The following is a 13,113-nucleotide window of genomic DNA, read 5'->3' on the forward strand; positions in this document are numbered from 1 at the left end:
TTGTATTGGACAGGGAAGCGGCCTTAGTCTCGACTGTTCTCAGACCACACCCCTAGGTGACCTCAGCCCCGTAACACCACCTCGTGGCTGATGACTTCCCATTTCATGCCTCCAGCCCTGGCATCTCTTCATCCCTACGTTGACCTCTGTCTTGAACGTCTCCTGTAAATGTCCTGCTAAAACTGACTCAACAACTTCATTCTCAAGTTGGCCTCCTTTCCCTGTATTCTCTAGTCTACAGGTCGGCTGACGTTGGCCCGCTGCCAGTTCTGTGAGAAAGGTTATTGGCGCCCAGCCCCGCACTGCAGCAGCAGAATGGAGTAGTGGTAACACTGACTGTGTGGCCACAGAGCCTACGCTGTGTACCGTCTGGCCCTTACTGAAGGAGTTGCCCACACCTGCCCTAGTGCACTGAATGCTACCACACCTACTGGGTCACCTGTCACCCGTCACCCCTCTCCTCCATGTTCTTTATATCCGGGCTCTCACTAGGATCTGGCAATTCTGCCTCCTTAGTGTCCTTTGATTTTGTGTCTGCCTGTCGATGGCCATTCCTCCAGTTACCTTAGTTCAAGCTCTCATTTCTGTTCACCTGGACTCGCTATTGTCTTCCAGCTGGCCTCTGCTGGCTTGAGCTGGTTTATCCCTTTTGAGGGATATGTAGGCCTCCACTTTACTTTGACATGGCCAGTCACCATTTCAAGGATTATAGCCGTTCTTGTCTATATTATTTTTTTCTGATGAATTCTCTGGAGTTTAGAATCACTACATTTGTAGGAAATTAATCTTTATGTAGTCATAGGATTACCAAATTGCCTTCTGAAGTGATAGCGCTGTCGTGTAGTGTACCGTGCAGAAGTAACGTTGCACGCAATGCACGTCATTGTGCACGACGTGATGGATGTCATGTTTCACCATCACCTCAGTAGCACTGGACATCGTCTTTTATAAAATTTGCTACCTATTTAATTTTATTTCCACTAAGGTTGAAATGAAGTCTCTATATTTGTATTGCCTTCTGTAAGTTTTCTGCATGTGTATGTGTTTATTTAATTGCCATGGAATTAATGTTCAGTTGTCAATTTCATTCTTCAATTACCAATTCAGTTCAACAATTATCTAATGAGAACTTGTCAAACACTAGGGGCTGGGCTTAAAGATATATGGAATTCCTAGGGACTTGAGTGAGGAGGTAGACATATAAGCAGATAATTTGAATATTGCCAGTTGTACCTATTCTAGCAGATCTTAAGTGTCAGTAAGAAAATATTAATGCCATATCTTAATTTACTCATGTATTTTTCTTTTGCTGAGGAAGATTTGTCCTGTGCTAACATCTGTTGCCAATCTTCCTCTTTTTTTAATTCATGTCATAATAGTTTATAACATTGTGAAATTTGAGTTGTCCATTATTGTTTGTCAGTCACCATATAAATGTGTCCCTTCACGCCTTGTGCCTACCCCCTAACCCCCTTCCCCCTGCTAACTACCAAACTGTTCTCTGTCCCTGTGTTAGTTTATCTTCCACATATAGGTGAAATCATGTGGTATTTGTCTTTCTCTGTCTGGCTTATTTCGCTGAGCCTAATACCCCCCAGGTAGGAGGGCAGCCCTTCAAGCCCTGTTTGGGCTGGTTTTTCTCCACTGCCTTCACTCTGGTTTTATGTATTTTTTCAGCTTTTACAGCTGTTTGTTTTTAGACAGTTTGTCTAATACAAGATACTCTGTCATAGATAAAACTGGAATGATTTTACCCTGTTGTTTTGATCTGAAAAATAGATGTATATTATTTTTTCAAAGAGAAACATTTAGGAATTTTACCAGAAATATTGACTGTCTTTCAGGAGCAATTCTACATCATCACATTAAAATGAATCGTATGAAATCCCTGATGCATTCTCCTTCAAGACTAGTTATAATATCTCTAATCTCTTTGTGGAGACAGGTTTATAACAGACATCTCTTATGTTTTAGATCCTCTTTGCCTCTCCTCTCTTGTTTCATGTGTCCTTGTAGCAACCAGATCTCCAAGGCTCTGATGCACTTTATCTAAGTGCAACCTAACGCACCTCGCATTTTGTCCCTCTGACACATGCCTCCCACTCTCATCCTGGGTATCTGTGTAGAGGCTGAGGTATTAGATGTCCTCTGATCAAAGTCCACACACACATAGTCAGAGGTCTCTTAGTGTGACTGTGTGTGTATTCAGGGAGCGTCTTCAGTTATCGTGTGATCTGTGTGTGTGGTGGGTATGTTGCTAGGTTGTGTGTGCACATGTTTTTAGAGTTTATCATCAGAAGCTATACAGTCATTCATTTCTGTGTGTGTGTGTGTGTATGTGTGTGTACTGATGTTTGTTATGGTTTGAGAGTTTATGGTTGTGTGAGATCTGGATGAATGTGAAATAAATACATAAGTGTGGTCAATGTTTGTGTGTGGTAAGAAGGTGGATTAATATTGTAAGACCTGAGAATGTGTGGTCAGGATGTGCATATGTGGTCAGAGTAGGTGTTTTGTATCAGTGTTTATGTGTAGTCACAAGGTATATAGACATTTGGAAAATCTGTGTGTGTGTTGTATTTGCATGTGGTTACAGGGTGTATGGTCATTGTGAGGTGTGTGTGTGTGTGTGTGTGTGTGTGTGTGGCTATGACGTGGTGAGGGAGCGGTAGTGGGAGATGCATGGTAAACTTGCCCAACTATTTAACAGTCACCTACATCAGAATCCCAATTTTTCCAGCAATTTCAAAAGGTTCTCTGAGGGGCCTGGAGGAGGTGCTGGGGCTAAGAGATGGAAGAGTGTTTGTTTATAATGATAGAAGAGCAGAGTGGAGAGTATATGTTCAGGGTTTGTGTATGTGTGCATGTGGGCAGGGGTTGAGAGATCTGTGTCTATTCCAGGTGTTTACTGGCACTGGTATTTGTGGAGGGTGTAGTTTCAGGCTTCATGGGTGTGGAAGTGTTGTATGTTTGTTTGGAGGCTGTGTAAAGCTGTGTTAGTTTCCAAAGTGTGGAAGTGTTGTGTGAATGTGTATGTACGGGTTGCTCCTATGTGAGTGCAGGGGCCTCAGTGGGTTGTTATAAGAAAAAGGGTGTCAGAGGCACATGTCAGTCTCTGAGGATGCCTGCTTCTTTCTCTTCAAGGAGAAAAAAGTAAATGTGTATGGAATCACCCTGAATATTGTTAGAAAGAATTTTTGCTCCCGCTGAATAGGCCAGGAGGCTCCTCATCTAACTGTCCTTTGAGAAGAAGGTCCGGCCCAAGGTTTGGAGGCTGAGGGCCTGAGTCTGATCCCTGGGGAAGGTGTGGGGTCCACTGGGTAGGGATTGGCAGTCCCAACTAGTCAGGCTGCACTTCAGAGCTGGGCTGCATTTCTAGTGGCAAAGATGGGCAGCAAACAGAAAGAAAAGCAGGAGCTTTAGAGTCTGTGCCAGGGCACACAGGGTCCAAAGAAGCCAAGACCTCCTTGAGTTTAGGGGTGCTGGAGCCCAAGGTGTGTGCAGCACTAGGGACAGCCAGACTAGCCCAGCAGGCGCCAACAGCCCACAGTGGATTCTAACAGGCTGGCTGCCAGTCTCCAGTCATCTCCTCTCCCCAGAAGTCCCGCCTCATTCTTGAGAGCTGCAGTACCCGCTTCCCTGCTCCTTTCACTCCTTCATAACAGCAATTCATTGTGATGATTGTGCCGTTACCAAACCAGGTTCATTTTTGCCCATTGCCCTGAAAGCCAATCACTGAGATGACAAGATTGCAGCAGAGAAAGTGTTTTAATCACAAGGCAGCCAAGTGACGAAGCAGGAGAACTAGTCTCAGATCTGCCTCCTCAAAAACAGGGCCTCAAGGATATATATAGGGTAGCGGGGTAGATAGATAGATGATTGGAGGTAAGGAGAGGTGAGGTAATTGATGATCTGTGCAAGTGTAGTCACACTTCACGCCTCTTCATAGGACACATGTTCACAAAATGGTGAAATCAGCATGATCTGAGGGTGGAGTCTTTAGCTTCTTGATGTCAAAAGGTCACTTATCAGGCATGTGTACAGGCCCCCTTGATGGGTTGGTGGTCTCAACTGGTCTGAACTGGACAAGGGGCTCCTAATTCCTGAAAAACAGCTCAAACATCCATTACCATGGTGACCCAGGCATGAGGGAGATGTTATCTATAGGAACCTAGTGGGAGTCAGTATATTGCCTAAGCAGCACAGTTAACAATGGGTAGGTGAACGACTAAACGCTATAATTAGTAACTGCAGAAAAAGAAAAACACCTTAGTTGCTAGCTACCTAATCATCAATAGCTAACTGTTTACCGGTTTCAGCTTGGTGTCCCCAGAGCTGCTGGCGGGCTGGCTGCTTCCCCCCACTTGGCAGGAGGGATGGCCCTTCAGGCTCCAGGAGCTGCCAGGGCAGAATGGATTGGATTGGGGGACCTGCATGGAGCTAGATATTTCCACCCCAGCACCTTCTCCTTGGTGTGTATGGGGGGGGGGGGGCCCTGCCATTGACCTCTGCCTTGCCCATCCTTCAATAAGGAACCTGTGGGAGGATTATGCGAGCTCATGGGACTTACCAAAAAACTCTGCTGCCATCAGCCCCCACAAAGACTGCCTGGACTTGGTGCTATTGGGGGCCTGCTGGCAAGTTGAGTGAAGGGCGCAAAACCTGGATTACTGCAGAGCCTCCTCACTGGCCTCCTGGAGCCACTCCTGGCCCCTTATCTATTCGCCACCCTCAGAAATTGGCCACTTCCTGGGGAAAGAGAGCTGTCTCTCTGATCACCAGACCCCCTGGGACTGGCAGGCACCATGTGCTGAGTATTTATTGACTGAATAAACATAACCACGGCCAGATCTAGATGCAGGATGTGCCCACCACCCGAAGGATCTCTCAGGCCCCTTGCAGTCAAGAGTACCCCCAAGGAATAACCTTGCTTCTGCCCCATCCCCGTGGTTTCTGCCTGTTTTTGAACTGTGTGTACAAGAATCACACTGTATACACTCCCTGGGGTGAGTTGGATGGTCCTCCAAAAAGCAGACGCTGATACTGAGTTAGAACTGTAAAGAGTGTATTAGGGGTGACAACAGGAAAGATAAAAGTGGAGGGGGCAGGATTGGGCAGGAAAAACCATAATAATCTGCCACAGCCAGTTTATCACTGCTCAGTGTCCTCCTTCAAAATGAGTGTCCTGTAAGGCAAAGAGATTTGGGGTTATTTCAATGATAGGCTATTCTTCCTATCTACATTTGTCTTCTATAACATATCTCTGGCTTCTGATGAACACTTTAGCGTGTGGCTGCATATGTGTGTTTATAGTGAATGGAAAATAATTGTCTTCAGGTCTCAGGTATAGATCTCTGAACTCACACATTCTCAAAATTATCTTTTCCATCTTTAACTGGTGGGATCCGAATTTCAATAGAAAAAAGGAGGGCCTTTTCCTTATCTTTTGAAACAGGGATTGTGAATCTCTAGGCCTGAGCTCTTACACCCTTAGTTTAATGGAATGTACTTCAATGACTATCTTCTGATAATCTTCTGTGTGGCGATATTTTCATTTAAACAGTGAGAATGGTGAGTGCCAACATGTCCCAGCCATTTTGCAGACACTTTCATTATGTACTTAATCTCGTCTTCCTCACAATGACCTCAGAAACCAGTATCACCCCCTTACACACACAACGGGGCTGAGGCTCTGAGTACACCCCTCTGAGAGTTGGTATTAGGGGCTGAGACAGCAGGTACACAGGCCAAGAATCGGGATACTGTGTGGTAAGTTTGGGGAGATGCAAAGCTGACAGTCAGGGGTGATGACTAGAGGATGCAGGGATGTGGTGAGAGGGGTCCAGCAGGGGCGGCTCCTGATCAACCTTGAATATACCAGGAAGAGTCTGACTCGTACTGAAGGCCAAGGCCTCTGCTCTGCTGATCTAGACCCTGTCTTCACGTTTAGTCTCACTGGGGCACAATAAACTCAGGCAGACAAAGGATTCTCAAAGAGCCAAGTTACATTTCCAAACCTCCAGAGATTTTTCCATCGTACAGATCCAGAACTTTCAGAAATCCAAGGGAAACAAGAATCTTGATTTCGATTATGAACTAAGGGCTTTAGGGCAACAGCAACATTTTGATGAAGATTATCACATGCCCACACTGTGTGATTTGAAAACACGCAGCAGCTCTGCGTGGACCTCGCACTGCCTTCACACTCCCTGCTCAAGCTGCTTGCCCGGCTGGGAATGGCCTTCCAGCTCCATCTAAGGAAACCAACCCACCCCCGCTGGGCACCTCCTCAACTCTTCCTTCTCTTCACAACCTCCCACTTCACTCTGGTGAGATTCACGTCGCCCTCTTTTGTTCTCTGGGTCCCTTCACTGCTGCTTCCATTACGTGATCACAGGATCTCGAATGGAAATCTCCCTCTGCTATAGGACACCTTAAGCCCCTGAAGTTAGGGGTGCGCCTCATCCCCCACAGAGCCCGGCACATGGTCTGTGTACAATGTGCATCTGCAGAACTGCTCTTTCTGCCTTTCTGTAGACAGCCTCTTTCCTTCTCTATGAGACACCTGCTGCCCAGCTCAGGATGGGGCAATTCACGGCCCATTGTACGTATGTCCTGAGAAACTTGAGGAACGTTACAATGTCCTCAGCCAGGTTTACCCTTGCATTGCAAAGCCCTCAGTACCATCTCTACCTTTCCTCCATAAACTCCATAGGAAAAGAGATGAATATGCTTTACAGTCAACTCATACTCTTCAGATCATCTTACCGAGTGGGACACGTGGAGGCAGTGGGTGAGGGCCTAGAGGCCTCCAGGATGGAGGAGACAGATGTGGCCCAGAGCCTACAGGGTTGGTTGTGCAGGGTGGTCCTGCAAAAGGAGGAGGCCCTCTTGCCTCAACATTGACCTGCGGAACAGAAGTTTAAAGTCAGGTGGATGTGGCAGACACAAGCGCCAGCACCAACCAAAGGTGAAACCCAGTGAACCCGGGGAAGCACTTGGCACCCTCCCCGCCCCCAGGTGCCAAGAGAGCAGCATCCGTGCCAGACCGCTCTACCCCCACCACTGGGGCCCGCCCAGCTTGGGGAGGAACAAACACCACAGGGATGAACCACTGTCACCACACGTCACCACCCGTGTCTGCGAAAGCACAAGAGCAAGGGGTCCTGTCCTAGAGCGCTGGACGAGGCAACACCAGACTGAGAAAGGAGCCGATTCCAGGCAGACCAGCATCTCGGTCCAGGACCGGCCTCCACCCTCCTCACCACCCCCAGCACCACAGAAGCTTGTTGGCTCTCTATTCAGAAGAGAGCGCCCGAGAGGGACGGAAAAGCCCGCTCCCCACCTCTGGAAGCCGAGCTGCTCCTGGGGAAAAGCTCTGCCTGCAGGCCCCTGCCCTGCCCGTCCCCCGCCTCAGCTTCCCTCCCCGACAAAGGGGTCTTCTCCTCCGCTCGGGGTCTGCCCACGGGCACCAGGACCTCTGGGGAGCTGGGCACCCCGGGGCCTGTGTTTTCTGAGAGGAACGATGTGACCGACAGGACTCGGTTAGGCTCAGCTCTATCTAGCGTCACCCACAGGGAAGGCAGATTTCTAAGCCCACCGTGAGACGCGGACTAATTGTGTCCAACGGAAACGTGAGGAGGGGATTCTAAAGGACAGAATGAACACAGACATGTTTTGATTCCAGCCGTAAAACCCCGTGACAGGGGATGAGGGAACGTCCTGGCTCTAACGGCACCACCGGACACCACAGGACCACCCTCATGTCAGCACAAGTGATGGCCTCTGGCGGGAATAGGTCCTGCAGCGCAGTTCTGATGTACACTCTTCACTCCTTTGGTGTCCGTGCCCATTTCCTACTGCAAACAGGCCATTTGTGATCATTCAGACTATTCTGACCTAGGCTACCACCTGAGGGATCCCGGAGAGCACAATGACCCACAGAGAGGGGACCCTGAGGAACTGTGACATCGGCTGGATCCAAGAACATTCCAAATCGCACGAAGCACCCAACATGAAGTTGGAAGGACGGCCTCTCCTGTTCCTCTCCCATGAGGATGATGGCAGACGTTCCCAATAGGCTCCTCACCAAACCCAAACCAGGTATGGAGCAAAGGAACCACAACAACAACAATCCTATGCCAAGGAATTCAGGAAGGAGTCGGCTCTGCTAGGAGACTTCAGTGTGGGCTTAAGGTAACCCTCCAAGTGCTACTTCCAGAAACACACTGTGAGAGCCCTGCAGTCCTCAGCCCAGAAGCACTGAAGGCTTCTGGAGGCGCCACCAAAGATGAGAGCTGAGAGTGGAGAAGCCCAAAGGCTCCTGGGGAAGACTGTGCTTTCAGGGAAGGAAATGACACAGCAGACGTGCCACGGAACACACAAACCAGACATGAGGCCAAGAGAGGCTGCTGCACACACACGTCAACGTTTCCAGAGACGGTTACGACTGAAAATGACCACAGCACTTACCTTGCCCCCGGAGCTGCTGCTCCTCACAGCCGCAGCACCAGGTCCCGGATCTGAAAGAGGCCAGAGAGGAGGGATGGGGGTTTAATCAGACTTGCATAGACTGTGAGGAAGGAAAACAAACCCTCCGCGCCTTCCTCCACCATCTGACATTCTTTCCCACTTCTGGGCCCTTACCAATGGCAGAGGGCTCCCCACACACCTCAGGTGACCCCCGAGGAGAAGGGGAGACCCGTCCCCTGACCCTTGAGGAAGACACCCCAGGGCCCTGGTTCAGGGGTTTTCATAACTCATCAACCACCTGTGGTCAGGTCCGGGCTCAACTAGCGGGAAATCAACACTGAAACAGGGGTTTCCCAAAACACATCAGGGGAAACCACCATTTCATCATAGAGTAAAATTAAAATGAGAATCACCTCAGATGGGATAATAGCAACAACCCCTCAACATGAACAGCACAGGTCCTTTTCTTCAGGCCGCAGGTGGACTTTTCAATCTCTCACTCTACACATAAGCTGCCTTCCACATGTGACCAGACATTATATGAATATTTATGAACAGAAATGGACTTAGACTAATATTATAGTAATGAGAAAATGGAAGATACGGGGATTTAACAGCAAAGCTGTAGCGTTACACTGACAATGTCAGGAGTAAAATTACATAGAAATTTAGTTTATGAATGGAATACTAAAGTCCACAAGCAAAAGTTAAACAGGAAGAATAAGGGAACCTCCAGCATAGTAAATAAATGCCTTTTTCTCAACTCAAAGAAAAATCAAGTCTTCAGAATTGACTCCAGTTGGGAAGGAAGCATGCACCCACTTCCCCTCCAGGCACGTCTCTCCAGTTGAGAGCAATCCAAGAGCACGCGAGGCGGGTGTTGGGGGCAGAGAGGGTCCACAGTCAGTGGCGGGGCATGAGCTCCACCAGTCACAGGGCGCAGGCCCAGAAAGCCAGTCTGGCTGGGGCACCTGAGGAAAACATCTTCCTGTCACCCCTCGAGATAACCTGTTGTCTTTAGGTCGTGCTTGGGATTGGTTCCAGGCAACACGGTGATCCCCCACAGGAACAGGTAGGACACGGAGTGGTTTTGCAGCAGAAATTAAGTGGCTGCACTTCACAATGTGCTCCCTACCTCTCTGTGGAGGGTTCTGCATCCCAGGTCTTCCCGACGTTGGTTTGTGCAGGCTGTATCCCTCGGGCAGCCTCTTTTTGGACATTATCTCCAATCTTGAACGTAGAAAAAGAATGGACTTCAATAAGAATTACAACACCAAGTCCTTTACTAGGCACGAAACAGCTTTGCCTTAATACCTCAAAAACACCTGTAAAAAATGTATGTCAACATCCCATACCTGTGTTTCAAGTGGGCGGCTTCCCTGCTCTGCTCTGCTATCTCCCTCTCCCAAATCCGAGCCTTGATCTGTGGGAGAAAAACACATCCACCTTCAGTTGTGGCAGACTGTGCGCAAAGGGAAGGAAAGAAAGCAAAACTTACCCAATTGTCGTGAGCATTCTTCTCATACACAGCCATCTGAAAAAGCCAACACGTCATAAACCCTATGTTGAGGGCTTCCAAGGCCGCTATGACCCTCTGCATTGGGTGCTGAAGGAGGCAGGAACTTTGGGCAGAATGCAGGTTACCTGGTGTCTGAAGGTGAACTCTGCTTGCTGCACTTGTTGTCGCATTTGATCAATTTGGTGCCTATGAGTGACAATTGCTTTCATCAGATAAAGCACAATATTGAGGATGATTTTAAATAGTCTTCCCATGTTTCCATTGTCTGAACTGTACCCTTATACACATTATCCAATACTATAAGACACACTTCACATGATTATAAAAGTATAGTATGATCAAAGCTATTGCTACATTGTTTCCTTATTATCGAATGCCCGCCAGCTTCTGAGTTGATATAATTCCCTTACCTATTCTCAGTATCTCCCTAATTTATCCTGCAATGAGCGTCTTTCATCATACAGCTCGCTGCTTCTTTTCCTTACACCCTGATCATATTCTCAGGGCTACAACACTGGGTCTCTAAAATGGCATGCTCGTATCTACTGATGTGATTCATCCCACACCAAACTGATTCCCTAAGATTTACAACAGTTTTTACCTCCTCCAGGAACATTATTGTGAACCACATTTCGACATAGTCTGGTCAACATTGAGAATCAGGAAATTTTTAGCAAATTTATTTATTTTTTTGTGAGGAAGATCACCCCAGCTAACATCCGATGCCAATTCTCCTCTTGTTTGCTGAGGAAGATTGGCCCTGGGCTAACATCCGTGCCCATCCCCTTCTCCTTCCATGGGACACTGCCACAGCACGGCCTGACAAGAGGTGCATTGATGCACGCCCGGGATCCGAACCTGCGACCCCGGGCCGCCGAAGGAGAGCGCGCGCACCCAACTGCCGCGCCACGGGGCTGGCGCCTACTTTTTTTAAGTTAATATTTTAACTTGACATTTGTGAAACTTAACATTTTTCTTTCTTGTGTGAAATCTCTATATAAATGTCTTCTGAACATTTGCTTATATTGGTGTATGAATTGGGTCTAAACATTGTACAAAAGTTAAAAAAAAAAAATCCAACAAAGGTTTTATGAGCCGCTGTTATTTAGGAGCTGAACTCACCTGTAGTTCTGCGTTTCTTCTGCAGCCAGTTTCAGTCTCTTCTCTGCCGCTGACAGCTGCTGCTCCTTTTCCCCCCGCTCACGGTCTTTCATTTTCAGCTTCCTAAGAGGGGAAAGACATATGCATTATCCGTAGCCCATGTGAAATTCTGCCTTTCTTTCCTCCCAGAAATCTAAAGGGCAAGATTCAAATGTCCCCTCCGATCCTACCCCACAAATGCATAGATGGACAAATCTAATCAGAGGAAAGCATTTAAGCCCCCCATTAGAGCACAAAGAAAAATCAAACTCCCTCCTGCTGGCAAGTCTTTGGCAATTCTGAGCTTCTCTTCACAGCTCTGTGTTCCTAGTCATTAGTAAATGAACTAAGCAAACAAAAAAAGCACATATGAGACGCACCATGTGCCCTCCCAGGCTCAGGCTCTTGTCACTGGGACAGCACAAGCTCATTTTCTTTCAGCTCGTCACAAGTAAGCACATTAGGATGAAGCAGAGGTTCATGACTTGTCTGATTTCTCCCAGGGAGAGACCTGAGGCCATGACACAGCCATAGATCCTTGCTGGACATGGTGTCATAACATCGGACAATTAACTACTAGACACTTCTACAGTTCAAGAATGGAACTCCTGCCACCTACTTCAAAGATCCTAGTTGAGGAGAATGGAAACCATGCTGAATGAAAAATTATCTGAATCGCCCCATAATCAGGGTATCTCCTGAAAATGGAAAACTTTCAAATTGAGGATATCAATAACAGGTAGATTGATTTCATTAACAAGTACCTTGATTTCATTGACAGTGAAGGCTGCAAAGGGCAATGGCTTAAGGCAGATGTGTTGTGTTGCCTTCAAACTACTTTGTTCAAGGTTCTGATTCAAAAGATTCTCAACTTGACATTGGATTTGCTAGGGATCACACACAAAATTAAAAGAGCTCTAGGAAACAGGGACAAAAACACTAAAGAGACAAAGTTCACGCATTTGTTTCTGGCCACCCAGCCAATCTTTCAGCAAATGCTTTCTGGACTGGCTGGAACAGAGTGGGTGCATTGTAAGGTGATGGGGATATAGAGAGAGGTAGGGCACTATCCCCACCCTAAAACATCTCATAGTTTAATGCAAATAAGATGCCAGTGAGGACAGAGCCACCCTACCCCAGTCCGGGGCAGGGAGAACACAAACCTGGCACTTGTGGGAATATAAGAAAAGTTTTGCCTTTGAACATGGATGAGTGGGTCTGAAGTCCCTCATCTCCCCCTGAGAACCATAGGAAACACTGGCCAAAATATGAAATTCATGATAGAATGCACCAAATTGCTATCAAACCAGCAAAGAGACATGAGGCCAAGACGGAGAAGAATGATGCCCAGGATTAAGGTCAGCCTGGCATTTGGGGCCACTTTCCCCAGGGTTCACCAACTAATCCCAGAGGAGACTTATGAGATGCAAAGACGCTGAGCTGCGTTTGCACACATCCCTGGGCACAGAAGTCAAACAACTGGACTTCATGGTCAGTCAGCGAAGGTCACCCTAGAAAATCCTGCGGGCCTTAGCTGGGTCCCAGGAGACTTACACACTAAGAATAAAGGCAGACAGAAAACACACTGGCCTTAGGAGGGACTAAGCCTGCAGTGAGTGGTCTCAGTCACTAACTGGATTAATAGGATTCAGTACTGCTGGCGTCCCTGATCACCTGCCACATGTAAACTCCCATCTTTTCTGCAGCAAGATGACATCAGACAAGGCCTCAATTTTTCTCTAAATATTATCTACCCAATGTCTAGAATTTAATAGGAAATGATAGACATATGGCAGGTCAGGACAATATGATGGGATTGAAACCTAGAGTACAATGTAAATGAACCCAAAGGGTTCCAGATAATGAAGTGATTAAAGCTGGTACCTGTACGCCCTCCAATCTTAAATTAATTACAAATAAGAATCTCTGACAACCAGTTAGAATGGAAAGGAAGACGCAGATTACAAAAATCAAGGCAGAAA

The 13,113-nt window shown here is 47.3% G+C and overlaps 1 protein-coding gene across 1 annotated transcript; it reads right to left on the reverse strand.

Annotated features, from left to right (window-relative positions):
- Positions 1-7,117: 7,117 nt before the first annotated feature.
- LOC131421995 (transport and Golgi organization protein 1 homolog) lies at positions 7,118-11,205 on the reverse strand. The gene is made up of 8 exons (XM_058568859.1): positions 11,114-11,205; positions 10,117-10,177; positions 9,971-10,006; positions 9,828-9,895; positions 9,608-9,702; positions 8,448-8,522; positions 7,346-7,513; positions 7,118-7,140 (listed from the first exon to the last, which is right to left on the reverse strand). The coding sequence occupies exons 1-8, from the start codon at positions 11,203-11,205 to the stop codon at positions 7,118-7,120; spliced, it is 618 nt and encodes a 205-aa protein (XP_058424842.1).
- Between the last annotated feature and the right edge of the window lie 1,908 nt (positions 11,206-13,113).

This window comes from Diceros bicornis, chromosome 26 (assembly GCF_020826845.1).
Source record: "Diceros bicornis minor isolate mBicDic1 chromosome 26, mDicBic1.mat.cur, whole genome shotgun sequence".
NCBI lineage: Eukaryota > Metazoa > Chordata > Mammalia > Perissodactyla > Rhinocerotidae > Diceros > Diceros bicornis.